Here is a 12,471-nt window from a genome sequence, read left to right as displayed (position 1 = left end):
TAAGCCAACATATTTTACGTTCAGCTTTCTCGAAAAAAAAAAAAATTATTTTTATGTGCAACACTACACAGAAGAACTTAACTAATATACGATATTTTTTGGAAAACCAAGTTGTTCACACCAAATATGCTAATCGATTTTTTCTGTACCAAATCAATCAGTCTTAGCTTGAAGTTGCGGAACGTTTGCTAGTTCCTTGATGCTGACAGATTATTTTTTTATTACTAATTATTTTGGCTAACCAACGGAGTATTTCCAACCAGTAGGAAACCTCTAGCGAATATCGATGAAGGGTATACTGTTTCTGGTATTGACCAGTGACTTTGATTCATTTTAGTGTACACTCGTCATATAAGTTAATAATTAACAATGTATTACATATGAGTGCTATGACATTGTTCTCTAACTAGCCTCACTGGCGACAGAATAGTCGATACCCCTGGCACCTAGTATAGAAGAGATACCAGCAAGGTGTAGACTGAAGATAGATAGCTAGGTCTACAGATCCTTCGGAGTGAGAGTTGATACCTGCTAGCGGGGGATATCTTGTTCTTTAAAAATCGAAATAATGAAAGAATTCGGTGTCCAATCTTGAACGAAGAATTTAAGATAAAATGGATATTTTTTATAATAAGTATCTGAAATTGACTCTATATTATTTCTTTTTTTGAATAAATAAGCGAATAAGAAATTTTACTAAATCGTAATATTTTTTATGAACGAATTCAAATGTTTTTACAATAATACTTTTAATTAAAAAAAACATAATAAATAGAAATTTTTTCTGTAATTAAATATATATGCATAGAGATTTTTGATAAGACTAAAAATCATAAATTTATGTTATTCATACAATTAATTTCTACAAAGTTGTTCATTAAGTTTCTATCGAATGTAAAAAAAATAAGGTAAAGAAAAAAACGTACATACAGTATACTCAATATACTCAATATATAATAAAATTTTATGACTAACAATGATAAGATCTTTAAAAGTAGTTCATCTCCTAAAAGAAATGTTTGCAATTAATAATTAATCGATATAAATGATGTTAATTCAAACAATTATATGTTTCAGATTACCTGTAAGGCATTCCGTTTTTCAGGATCGATAGAATTCCATAATGATGTTTTGGTATTTTCTGGAAGGTTACTTAGCATAATTTTTACTGCAGAAACCATTCTTGTGGAAACTGCTTCGGGTAATATCGCCGAAGCAAGTACATCTATGAAGATTAAGATGATATTATGAAAATTTTCATTATTATTGCCCAAAATTGCGGGATGTTGACTAGAAAAAGAAAAAATAAAAATTTAGAAATAATAAAATTAATAGACACGTTATTATACAAATAATAAACTTACGATTCTAATAAATCTAACAAATAAGTATAAGTCAATGCTGCCTCCACTTCATCATAACGTATGGGTAAACTGTTAAGCCATATAGGAATTACTGCATTAACATCAAATTTACTATTATTGAATTTCAGAATTTTGGTAATTGCAGATATTGCATTTTCTGTCGCATAAACGTTTTCTTCTTTCCGTGAATCCTCGGAGTTTATGACTTGGAATAAAGGTGTTAATGCAGCTGTTTTTTTTAAATAAATAATTATTTAGTGCCTTTTTTTCAGACAAAATAATGATTAAATATTTGAACTACCTGCGACAGCGTCTGCATAATTTTCACCACCGAATTGTGCACATACACCAATGCCATAAGCAGCAGCTTGCCTAACATCGGAAGCTGAACATTTATTAAATAGTTAGACAACATTCTTACTCAATATTTGCGGAAAAGAGGTTTGTTTATATAAATGGATAAAAAATATACCTATATCTAACAAAGATGCGATCATTTTTTCCAAAAAATGAGTATGATAATTCCATGATGCTGGACCAGTAAATTCAACAATATCATCTAAAACACATAAAGCCCATTGACGAGCGGCTGGATTGGCATCAGCCAAAAATAAAGTCACAATTGGCAGCAACTTATCAAATGACGGAAGATAAGATGTTCCGTGAGTCTTCAATACAACGTGCAAAGTTTTTGAGAGTTCACCAAGAACACTTTCTTCAGTTTCTTCTTCTTCATTTATAATCTCTTCATCTTCAGCATCATAATCACCACTTTGCCTAGCTTGTTCGCGTTGCTTTAGTCTCTGATAGAATTCTTGCAATTGAGATTCAGTAGCTGTTGTAAACTCTTCTAACAAAGAAGCGTTAAGACTATTATCACCAACTATTTCCAAAGACTCATAGAAAGTGACATAAATATGCCACAAAAAGCCCGGATCAGCTTCACCATTCATAACTTCAATTATTTTTTCTGCGATCGAATGCCACATATTTAATATAGTATCCTGATTAGCATCAGGTGATTTCTTGATAGCGTTAATAAGGTGCGGAATAGTCGCGGCTGCTGCATTTCGTACACCTTCGTGAAAATAAAACTTCAATAAAGGTAAAACAATTTTCATAACCTCGTCAACGTATGGCCGAAATGCAGGACCGAGTTCTCGTGCGTAGCAAATAAGCATTTCCACTGCTGTACACTTTTCTTCTAATACAGTAGTTTTAATACCGATTTGCTAATGCAAGATATAAAAATAAATAATTCGGTAAACATGTGCGGATGTATATATATATATATTTTGATACAAAAATCTCTTATCTATTATTACCTGTCCTTCTACTCCAATAAAATCCCAACCGTCTTCGGCTGAATATTTGGATTCGATATCATCATCAGCTATTTTTTTTTTTTTAACATAATTTAGTTTTTATCGATTAATCTTCTATAAGAATTAAAAAAATATAAATTCATATTTACGATCTATAACAGCAAAGTCTGGTTTCAATTGTGCAGATTGTAGCAAGGGAGGCATAACTATTGACAAATAAGGTACAAAGCCCTCGCCAAGTACTTTACACACTCTAGCCCAAGAAGCGATAAGATATGATATTTGAGGGTCGTCAGATTCAGTAACCGATTCTAATTAAATTTGAACAATTAATTATCGTAAATTATCGTAATGCCAAAATTTTTATAAATATTTCTTTCGAAAAACAATGAAATCTAAACATACGTTGGGTCTGGGCCAATAATGCAATAAATTCTTCAGAATTTGGAGTGAAAATTTCTTTGCCAACTGCCAAAGCTGAATCCCGTAAAAAATTCGACCATGAATAAACTTCGTTATCGTTTCTTTCAATCGAACTAACAAGCAAATGATTGAAATTTACCAATGAGACTAGCACATTCCATAGCTTTACCACGTAACAATCGATATTCTTTTAGAGTTGCATTTCTTAGTACATTTATCAACAAAGGCATAATGGAGCTATAATACTGTTGAATTTAAAGAATATTAAATTATGAAATACAAAAAATTAATTTAAAATAATCCATTACTTTAACGAATCTTTCTTCAGCGCTGTCAGCAACGGTAGCTATAGATGTAATAGCCTGCTCTTGTACGTAAGTTCTTCCTGAATTGAGAAGGACCAAAAGTCTTTCAAAAATAGTATCCAAATATGGCTCAAGAATTGATTTATCAGCAGCCTCACAGAAATTTACTAAAGCGGCAGCAGCGTGAGCTTGTACTCTTTAATTATAAATGTTGTTATAATAAGATGAAATATTCATAATTTAAATTTTAAGAAAAATAAAAGTACCTTGGTTCAGGAGCATCCATAACAGGAATTAAGTTAGTAAGGACCATTTGATGAAACTTCCTCTGAAGAGTATCTTGAAAGTCTGTTGACATTTGACCAATAGCATTACATGCGGCGTATCTTACACGAGGATGTGGATCTCTAAGATACGGCAATATCAATCTAAAAGAAAAAATAATGAATTAAATCCATTTTAAAACTAAAATAATTAACATTTATAAACACCTACTCTAATATTTTTCCTAACTCAGCTTCCATAATCTTAACACATCCTTCGCCGATCGCGGAAATTGCCATAAGAGCAGCGTGTCGCTGTTCCCATCTTTCAGAACCCAACATTGAAGGAATATAATTGAAAGTAATTGGAAGAATAGCCTTTCCACCTACGTGCAAATATGTATTAAGTAATGTCTGAAATTGAAATTTTTAATAAATTAGAAAAATTATAAAAAATAATGGGTTACCAAGATTACGTGCCAATCTGTCCATCGCATGTTCACCGATAACATAATTTTCATCATTATCATCATCTTCAAGCTAGAACAATATGTAATGCGAGATAATATTTAGAAGAAGTTGTTATGATTTGGATTACGCAATTCACCAAAATAAAATTCTTACATCATCCGTTGTATACCAATCCTCAGAGTCATCTAATTCTGTCATCATCTCCAAGGAAATGGGAATGATTTGCGCGCAAAAGTCTTGAGTCTTGCGCATCATGGATGGAGAGGCCTCGGATAATGTGAGTAGGAGTTCAAGAGCTGTTTGACGAGTACCGTCTTCAAAAGTTTTGTCTTTCACAATATTGATAGTAAAAGGCATGACGTTAGGGAGTACTTGCTTAAATATCCTTGGTAAATTTCCCGCGAGTTCTATGAACACCATAATGCCATCTGCTAAGCCATCTTCATCGCGTTGCGCTATAAGTGGAGAAAGCACCTTTGATGCATTCAAATTATAAAATCACTTCGTCAAGCTCTAAGTATAACTATCGGTCTTTTGTTCATTAATGCACATATGTTTCTATATATAAGTTCTGCGTAATCACTATGTGGAATAATTGTACCTCTAACATCTGTGGCATCAATTCGGCAAAAGAGCTTCTGTTTTGATGATCTGTTTCTAACATGAAAGCGACTGCAGCTTTCAAAGAGGCCATACGTATCTAAACAGAAAATCATATAATTCTCTCAGTTCATATAATTGTTATGTATGCGTTATTTTTTATTTTTAGTTAAAGAGTTAGGATAAGGATAAAAATAGATGATAAGCTATAAGTAAGGAAGGCACAATATGTTGCAATCGCAACAAAATAAACATATACTTTATACATACAGCCGCGTTATTAGCATCTTGTAAATTGACTAAAAATACTTGTTTAACTTCATTTATTGGTAAGTCGGTGAGAAGATTAGGAACCGCAGAAAATATACGTAAAGCAGCTTCGCGATGTTCTGCATTAGGTGATTCGCTTGCTTCAATAAGTGCTGGAAGAAGTTCATTCCACTTTTCTATATGATAAGTAAGCAAAACATGTATAAGCATATAAACATTTTATCTTAAATAGAATTGAAGTTTAATTAATACTTACGTCCTTTTAGGAATGAATTTTTAGCTACCTCAGAGACAGCGTCGCAGACTTTGTGACGTACTGTATTCTCCCGTTCTATCGATAAAGACATTAATAATTCAGTTTTGATAGCTTGCCTACTTTGTTCTTGAAGACGGTCCCAAATAGTTATATCATCAAGTTTTGAGGCTTGATTTGGTGCCTGTTTGAATGCGATTCTCCGTAATAGAACGAATGAAAAGGAACGACCCTATAAAAAACGCGTAAATAAGATAAAACACGTCCTAGTCATTTTATATCCAAGAACCATTAAAACTATTAAACAGCTTTCTCACGTGAGTTTCTTCATGTGCTCTTCCAAGCTGTGCTAATGAAAGTAGTAGTAATTCTGGCTGCTGAGTGATCCACTGTTCGTTCAATTGTCTTTCTGCACTTGAACGAAGATCGTTATTATTAGAGACCAAGCTCGATAAAACTTGATTCAGTTGAGAAACAACATCGGATGGAACTAAAGAAGAAGCAGTGGTTGACATATCTAAAACGTAAACCCCATTTGATTAACCAACGTTTGCGAAAAAAGAATTTTGTTTTAAATCACGTCATTTCAAATAGATCAATATTTTTTTCATTAAATTAAAAAAAAGTATAATCGCGTAAACATACCCGAAGCAAGCCGTTGCAATTTATTATGCAATTTATTATGAATTCAGATAAGTGATCTATAAACTTGGGCAAACGAACAATTCTATATTTTGAGATTAAAAAGGAGCCACCGACCAAATTTAAAAAAAAAAATTTTGCGTTACGCCATCCTACAATATAATCACTTGGTAACACAGTAACACAGACAATCTAATTTCTTCATAACGATAACAATAAACTAAATTTATTATTAATAAAAAGTCATTATACACTTCTTACTTCTTAGGGTTAATATACTTTCACATGATATATCAAGTACTGGCTTTAACAAGATAACATTAAATATCATCATCTTAAATTACTTTACATGATCAGGAATTACCTATTCTAAACTATTTCATTCCTAATAACGAAATGGAGATTGATTCCAACGATTCTATTATAATCAAAATTTAATATATATTTATTTTATCTAACTATTATTATTCATCTTTATCATTTAGCGTGAGATCTTCTAACAGCTCTTCTATTCCTACTTCAGGAAAACTTTCCTCCTCTTCGGCTGCACTTTCTTCAGCTGCAGTATCCACATCCATTGCATTACTAGATTTATAAAGATTAATGTTCTGTCTTAATTCTGAATCTTCTTCCAAATCCTGTAAAAACAACTCATAATCTTCTTCCATTTTATCAGCATCTTGTTTTCTAGGAGTCATTTCCTCCTTTTCTTTAGATAATGATTTTAACTTCCATTTACGAGACTTATTTTTCCTGCGTCTTTGTGGATAAGATTTTTTGATAAGTATAACATCAGGAAGAGAATTTCTATTGAGAGTATCAAAAGTATAGTCGTTAAAATTGGAAGATGTAAGATCATATCCTAAAGCCGTATCTCCAGGATTCAGAATTGCACCAAGATGAGAACGTGCAAAAAATGTGGTATCATTCTTTCCAAAATCTGAAGATCGTGCAACTTGAATGTCGGCAAGAACATACTAAATGGAAAATGAAAAAATATTATATATTTATGCCACAGAAACTATTTAATTATATTGAATTTACATATTTAATTACCTTTCCACGTTTTGGGCCCAATGGTTCAACATCTAAGACATAATATTCTACCAAATTCTTTATTGTTGACAATGAAGTGAATGGATTCCTCCAATATGTTGAAGTTGTAATTTCTGAAACTAAACAAAGAAAACAAATATTTGTTATTAATAATAAAGTAATTAACAATTGGATTTGTTGAAGTAGAATAGTTAATTACCTGCTAAAGTATTTGGATCCATTACGTGAATGGAATTACCGACACGATAACATATCACCAAAGGACTAACAAAATAATAATTTATTACATTTAGAATTTTATATTATGATTTATGAGGAATACAAACTCATCAGACCTTATGTTTCCTAATGAACGCGCAACTTTAAGTGGCAAACAAATTAGGTCATCTCTACATATAGGTACTATTTCAACAGAATAAGTAAACTTATAATTTGATGTATTGCTGTGAATATCTGTTGATATTAGTTGTTCGGACGTCTTTGTTCTTAAATAGATTAGTGCAAATTTTAGAAATTAATTATAATAATCGAGATCATAAAAAAAAGAAAGAAAAAAAAATGCCCAAAACACAATATACCTGACAGGAGCAACAGCATTTAAAAACTCCACCATTTTAACAGCATGAGATCTGTTGGAATAAAAAAAATCGAGACCATCCTTGACCTCTTTGATATTTATAGTCTCTTTGTGTGCATTATGCTTAAGAATAATTTGTTCCAAGAACAAAAAAGTTCTTTTGTGGTTGACTTTTTGTCTAACTTGTACCATTGATTGCCACGTATTTTTTGCCATTATACGTGCGCAATCACCACATTGTTGATAGTTCACAACAAATTCTACTTCAAAAATTTGTTGCAAAATTGTTGATACAAAAACCTAATAACATGAAATATATATTACAAAAATATTTATATGAAGAAAAATAGAAGTAAATGAGTAATATACAAACCTCTTTTTGGATTGTTAATTTAACTTTAATTCTTCTTGAATGAGGTTCAGTCCAAATAAAACCAGCGTCTATTAATCGTACTTTATTTAGTCCTTTTAATTTTTTAAGGCATAACGCCAACAATTCACGACTTTCTAGCCCCGCTAAAACCCAGATATTTGGTGGTTGCAAGTATCTTTCACAATTTCGACAATAATGTAAAGTAGCTTGTTTTGGAATGCCTTCAGTAATGTCAACCTCATTACGAATGCAATTGATACACTTATTTGAAGGGTTTGGAGTAATAGCTGTCCCACATTCACAGCAAAGACTGTAAAATTAATTATATAAATTTTAGTTAGTTTAAATAATTCTAGGAATGGATGAAAGAGAGTTTTTGATCTTATTTACATAAGTTGTTCAACTACGACGGGATTGTATTGCATTTTGTCAAGGAAGAAGAAAAAGAAAACCGATCCTTTTGACATTAATTAATAATCGACTGTGATTAATAATTTTTTTGATGTTGCACAAAAGTTATCTAATCTGATAATTAAAGTAATAATATAAAAGGAAAAATTTTTTTTATATAAACGGATAAACCCTTTAAAAATAATTATGGCGTCCACTTACAGTCTGTCAGAATTAACGTTAGTTAAAGCAACTCCAGAACAAGCCATCATGTAAATTTGTCATTTTTCCGTAAATTTGTTGTTATTCTTTAAACTGACTTCCTTGATATCTTTAGAACAAACAAGAATTCTTTTGGTGAATGGGGAACTCATTTGTCATTAGAACAATATCTTTCTCGAGAAACTTCACTTGCATCTCTTCCATTTACTTCTGAGAATTTTACAGTTTGGGTCTTAGTTCCTCGCTCAACACCTGAAACAACGACAAATATTCTTTCAGCATGTGAAACATTCTTACGTCCAGCACTCATTATATCTTCTTCCTTACAAAAACAAAATTGTTATAGTATAGCTTCAGTATTTACACCACAAGAACATAGGAAAAATGGATATGCATCTTACATGATGGAATTGTTGGGAAAGAAATTAAAAGAGAATTTCCAAGAAGTTGGGTTTAGTTTTTTATATAGTGACGTAGGTCCAGTGTTTTATAGTCGACATGGATGGAAAGTTTTTGAGCACAAAGAAATTCAATTTAATATTGAAAACGAAAACTTTGATAGTATTACATCCGAAGCCATTAATGTAACACAACTATCTTATTCGGATATCGAAGAAATTACTAAGTATGATTGTTCTTTAATTGAAAAAGAAATCGATTTTAACTCTACCAAATATAAAGTCGTTTCATTACCAACGTTCGAATGTTTTGAATGGACATTCGCGAGAAGCGAATTTTATGCAAAAGTTAAAGGCTTCAAAGAACCTAATATTTGGGGAGCTAAAGTAACAAATAAGGAAGATAAAGTTATTGGATTTGTTCTTTGGACTTATAACTTTAGCGATAACACTCTCCAAATATTAAGGATTCGATCTCCAGATACAAATACAACTAAATTATTAATCCGACAGGCAAAATTGTATGCTAGTTATTATAATTTCAAAAAAATTACAGTTTGGAACCCTGATTTAAAATTATTCACAGAAACTGTTTTTATTGAGGGAGGTGAATTAATTGAAAGAACAAAATCTCTCCCTTCGTTAGCTTGGTATAATAATAAAAGTTCTAGTTCTAGTAAAGATGATGTGGAATGGATTTTAAATGAGATGTATGCCTGGTGTTAACATCTGAAATGTATCTCTAATAAAATTTTTATATTTACAGATTTAGGAGTTTTAAACATGCATTTAATCTGTGTGCCATAATCAGTACATTTTTAATATATCCTAAGAATTGTAACATGATAGATTTCATATATAGAGAAGTTAATTCTCCTATTGACAAATGTGACTACACTACAGTCGGAGAGTTATTATGGAGTCCTCAAGCAGGGACTAGGGGAGGATATTTTTTATTAAATATTTTGCTAGACACATAGAAAATCATAAAGTCACGTGATCAACGGTTAAGGATTTAAGGCTATCAGTATGATATCCAAAAAAAAACAACAATGAATTCCCTAAGAATAATAATCAATTCAAAATCATTATCTCGTAAAATCCAATTTCCCTCATCTACAACTTGTACTCAAGTTTTTCTTCGTCTTCGACAAAAATCAACTTCGACTACGTCTACAAACACTTCATTTTCACAATCACGTATTGACGAAAATATAACAGTTTGGAATGTATATGGGCCTCCGTTAGTTAATTGTTTTTTAATCGGTTCGATAACTTATATCAGTTTACAAGTTATGTGGTATAAATTAGCTTTTATCGAACTCCGAGAAGAGATGGAAAATAAAGTAAATGAGTTAGAAAATAAAATAAATTATTTAAGAAAAAATAATTTAGAAGTTGATTAATAATAATTGTTGTAGTAAAAATTAATATTTTTAGGTTGGTTTTTTTCCCTATTCATTTCTTTAATCAATAACAACTAGATCTAATGTTTATTTGTTATGAACCTTTCCAAGCTCGAGACTCTGGTGCTAAATATTTTATATTCAAATTTTTAAAAATATCATTTTCACTATTAACTATTAACGGTTCTCCAACCATACCACTATTTGGATCTATTGGTGCTAATATAGTTTCACTTAATCGAAAACCATTTTCAAGTGATTTTCTTTGTAATTTTTTATAAAATACTTCATCTCCTGTTTTTGCTAAAACTGTAAGCCAATAATTCTTATACGGTACAGCTCTGAAATTAAGAGAGAACAATATTTATATATTATATAAATTAAAATTTTTTTTCTTTATATTAATTCTTACCTTAATTCAATTTTACGACGTAAATATGGTTTTGCTTTTTTATTTGTTTGAGGAATTCGACAAATCGTCTAAGGAAATATATAATAATTCATCGCTTTTTTTAACCTCCAAAAAAAAAAGAATATAGTTTTATTTTAAAGATCCTTACAAGGTATTTAGAAGATCCTTTTGGAAAATATTCAGTACAGAATCCTTGGATCTTTAAATCATTAATAAACTTCTCCAAAAAATCATTAATACTTTCAGTGGTATCTTCTTTGAATTCAGGATGTGAAATTACAATATTCAATGATTCAGAATATTTTGCTCCGCGTCGACTAATCGTAAAATATACATTGAAATTATTTATAGAAAAAGACCAGATATAGTAAACACTTTTGTTATAATTAAACATACAAACTTCCGCATGCTTCAATAAGATATCGATTATCCCGATTATCCAATTGTTTCATAATATATTCCTACAAAAAAAAAAAAATTTAGGATCATTTTTCTTTCTAAGTTAAAAGTCGTCTACACATATATTACCAGCAATAAGTTCATCTCCCATCTTGGAATTGTCTCACCTAATTCATTTATATGCTTGATAATATATTTTTGATCGGGTTGTAAGTTTGAACAATTGCTAATTTCTTCCAAAGTCTTGTAACCTTTGCTCAAATATTTTAACGCTCTGATCCTTCTTATAATATAAAATTATTAATATGATATTATAGATTTTGACATAAAAATTTTAATCGATTACTTTTTTTAAGTTGTTTATACCCAATTCGCGGTACTTTGTTCAACTCATTAAATAGTTGTCTTTCAGCACTATCAGGATATCCTGTTACATGAGAGCATGTACCCTGAATGAAATGAATCATTTAATTAAATAGTTGAAACGCGTAAAACAAAATATATTGTCTATATTTTCTACTCACCGTTTTCAATATTTCATCGATTTTCATTTCAATACTTGGTCCAATAAATTTAAGTTCACGAGCTTCTTTTCCTGATTCTATTTTCTTTGGGTATGCTTCAATAGACTTTATTGCAGCATAATATGCACGTTCCCTAAAATTATCACCAGCCGCTCTTTCTTGCTTAGCAAGTTCTGAAATAAAGATTATTGGTTATTCCTTTTTGTAAATCGTATTTATTATAAGAAAATATTGTGTGTTGATATGATCACCTCTTAATACGTCAGTGATACTTTTATTTAAATCATTCGGTCCAGATTTAGCGGTTATATTTTTATCGTCCTTGTTTTGAGATACCTTAGTCTCGAATTTTATTTCATTATTAACTGGACCATTTTTATTATCAATAGTAGTACCAGTAATAGATGACGGCGCATAATCTTCATTTTTTCTTATTTTGGAATTTGGGAACAAATAAGAAATTTCCCTTCCTGGAAAATATACATTGAAACGCGTAGCCTGTTGTATTAATGTTCCTACTGTTAATATTGAATTATTCAAATAATAATGTTGATAATGTACGTGTGTTTTTTGTCTCGTTAATGGTCGAATTGTTGATAACATTTTCGCCGTAATAATACAAGTTTATTTTTATTTTTTTCACAGAGAAATTTCCTACAAAAGTTTGCGAACGACTGAACGAACGCTAAACGCGTTTTGTTAAAAATAGTAATAATTTCACGTGGCTAAGATTTCAATCCACGTGTCAGTGTATATCTTTATACATTTTTAAAATTAATAATATTTTATGAATTATAT

General features: G+C 30.5%; 5 protein-coding genes across 5 annotated transcripts; 2 read left to right on the top strand and 3 right to left on the bottom strand.

The window, feature by feature from the left end:
* Positions 1 to 732: 732 nt before the first annotated feature.
* OCT59_020582 (uncharacterized protein) lies at positions 733 to 5,789 on the bottom strand (the record flags this gene model as incomplete). Its single annotated transcript, XM_025320385.2, has 18 exons — positions 733 to 1,006; positions 1,083 to 1,290; positions 1,365 to 1,593; positions 1,666 to 1,749; positions 1,837 to 2,596; positions 2,690 to 2,757; positions 2,839 to 3,000; positions 3,095 to 3,166; positions 3,252 to 3,357; positions 3,421 to 3,613; positions 3,684 to 3,845; positions 3,913 to 4,066; positions 4,148 to 4,220; positions 4,305 to 4,625; positions 4,753 to 4,851; positions 5,022 to 5,197; positions 5,278 to 5,506; positions 5,592 to 5,789. 18 exons carry the CDS (start codon positions 5,787 to 5,789, stop codon positions 989 to 991), a joined length of 3,312 nt encoding a protein of 1,103 aa, XP_025171455.1. The 3' UTR covers positions 733 to 988.
* Positions 5,790 to 6,118: 329 nt separating this feature from the next.
* On the bottom strand, positions 6,119 to 8,378 carry OCT59_020581 (uncharacterized protein). Its single transcript, XM_025327403.2, has 7 exons — positions 8,313 to 8,378; positions 7,923 to 8,232; positions 7,551 to 7,849; positions 7,308 to 7,457; positions 7,172 to 7,236; positions 6,973 to 7,091; positions 6,119 to 6,893 (listed from the first exon to the last, which is right to left on the bottom strand). Exons 1-7 carry the CDS (start codon positions 8,345 to 8,347, stop codon positions 6,381 to 6,383), a joined length of 1,491 nt encoding a protein of 496 aa, XP_025171456.1. The 5' UTR covers positions 8,348 to 8,378; the 3' UTR covers positions 6,119 to 6,380.
* A 141-nt stretch (positions 8,379 to 8,519) lies between these two features.
* OCT59_020580 (uncharacterized protein) lies at positions 8,520 to 9,711 on the top strand (the record flags this gene model as incomplete). Its single annotated transcript, XM_025311461.2, has 2 exons — positions 8,520 to 8,584; positions 8,650 to 9,711. 2 exons carry the CDS (start codon positions 8,520 to 8,522, stop codon positions 9,656 to 9,658), a joined length of 1,074 nt encoding a protein of 357 aa, XP_025171457.1. The 3' UTR covers positions 9,659 to 9,711.
* Positions 9,712 to 9,981: 270 nt separating this feature from the next.
* On the top strand, positions 9,982 to 10,758 carry OCT59_020579 (uncharacterized protein). Its single transcript, XM_025327404.2, has 2 exons — positions 9,982 to 10,372; positions 10,450 to 10,758. Exon 1 carries the CDS (start codon positions 9,985 to 9,987, stop codon positions 10,336 to 10,338), a length of 354 nt encoding a protein of 117 aa, XP_025171458.1. The 5' UTR covers positions 9,982 to 9,984; the 3' UTR covers positions 10,339 to 10,372; positions 10,450 to 10,758.
* Positions 10,350 to 12,276, bottom strand: OCT59_020578 (uncharacterized protein; the record flags this gene model as incomplete). The annotated part of the gene is made up of 8 exons (XM_025320386.2): positions 10,350 to 10,679; positions 10,751 to 10,818; positions 10,899 to 11,067; positions 11,147 to 11,211; positions 11,279 to 11,432; positions 11,516 to 11,598; positions 11,674 to 11,846; positions 11,925 to 12,276. 8 exons carry the CDS (start codon positions 12,274 to 12,276, stop codon positions 10,433 to 10,435), a joined length of 1,311 nt encoding a protein of 436 aa, XP_025171459.1. The 3' UTR covers positions 10,350 to 10,432.
* Positions 12,277 to 12,471: the final 195 nt, after the last annotated feature.

The sequence above is a fragment of the Rhizophagus irregularis genome, chromosome 3 (assembly GCF_026210795.1).
Source record: "Rhizophagus irregularis chromosome 3, complete sequence".
NCBI lineage: Eukaryota > Fungi > Glomeromycota > Glomeromycetes > Glomerales > Glomeraceae > Rhizophagus > Rhizophagus irregularis.
This window is presented reverse-complemented; position numbering and strand designations above follow the sequence as displayed.

What these genes read in the sequence shown, in the direction of transcription:
- OCT59_020581 (XM_025327403.2), bottom strand. Translation starts at nt 8,347, where the DNA reads ATGCAATACAATCCCGTCGTAGTTGAACAACTTAT. An exon ending in AATTAACAATCCAAAAAGAG is followed by an intron (nt 7,850 to 7,922) that starts GTTTGTATATTA and finishes TCATGTTATTAG; the next exon opens with GTTTTTGTATCAACAATTTT. An exon ending in AATGCTGTTGCTCCTGTCAG is followed by an intron (nt 7,458 to 7,550) that starts GTATATTGTGTT and finishes AATCTATTTAAG; the next exon opens with AACAAAGACGTCCGAACAAC.
- OCT59_020579 (XM_025327404.2), top strand. Translation starts at nt 9,985, where the DNA reads ATGAATTCCCTAAGAATAATAATCAATTCAAAATCATTATCTCGTAAA.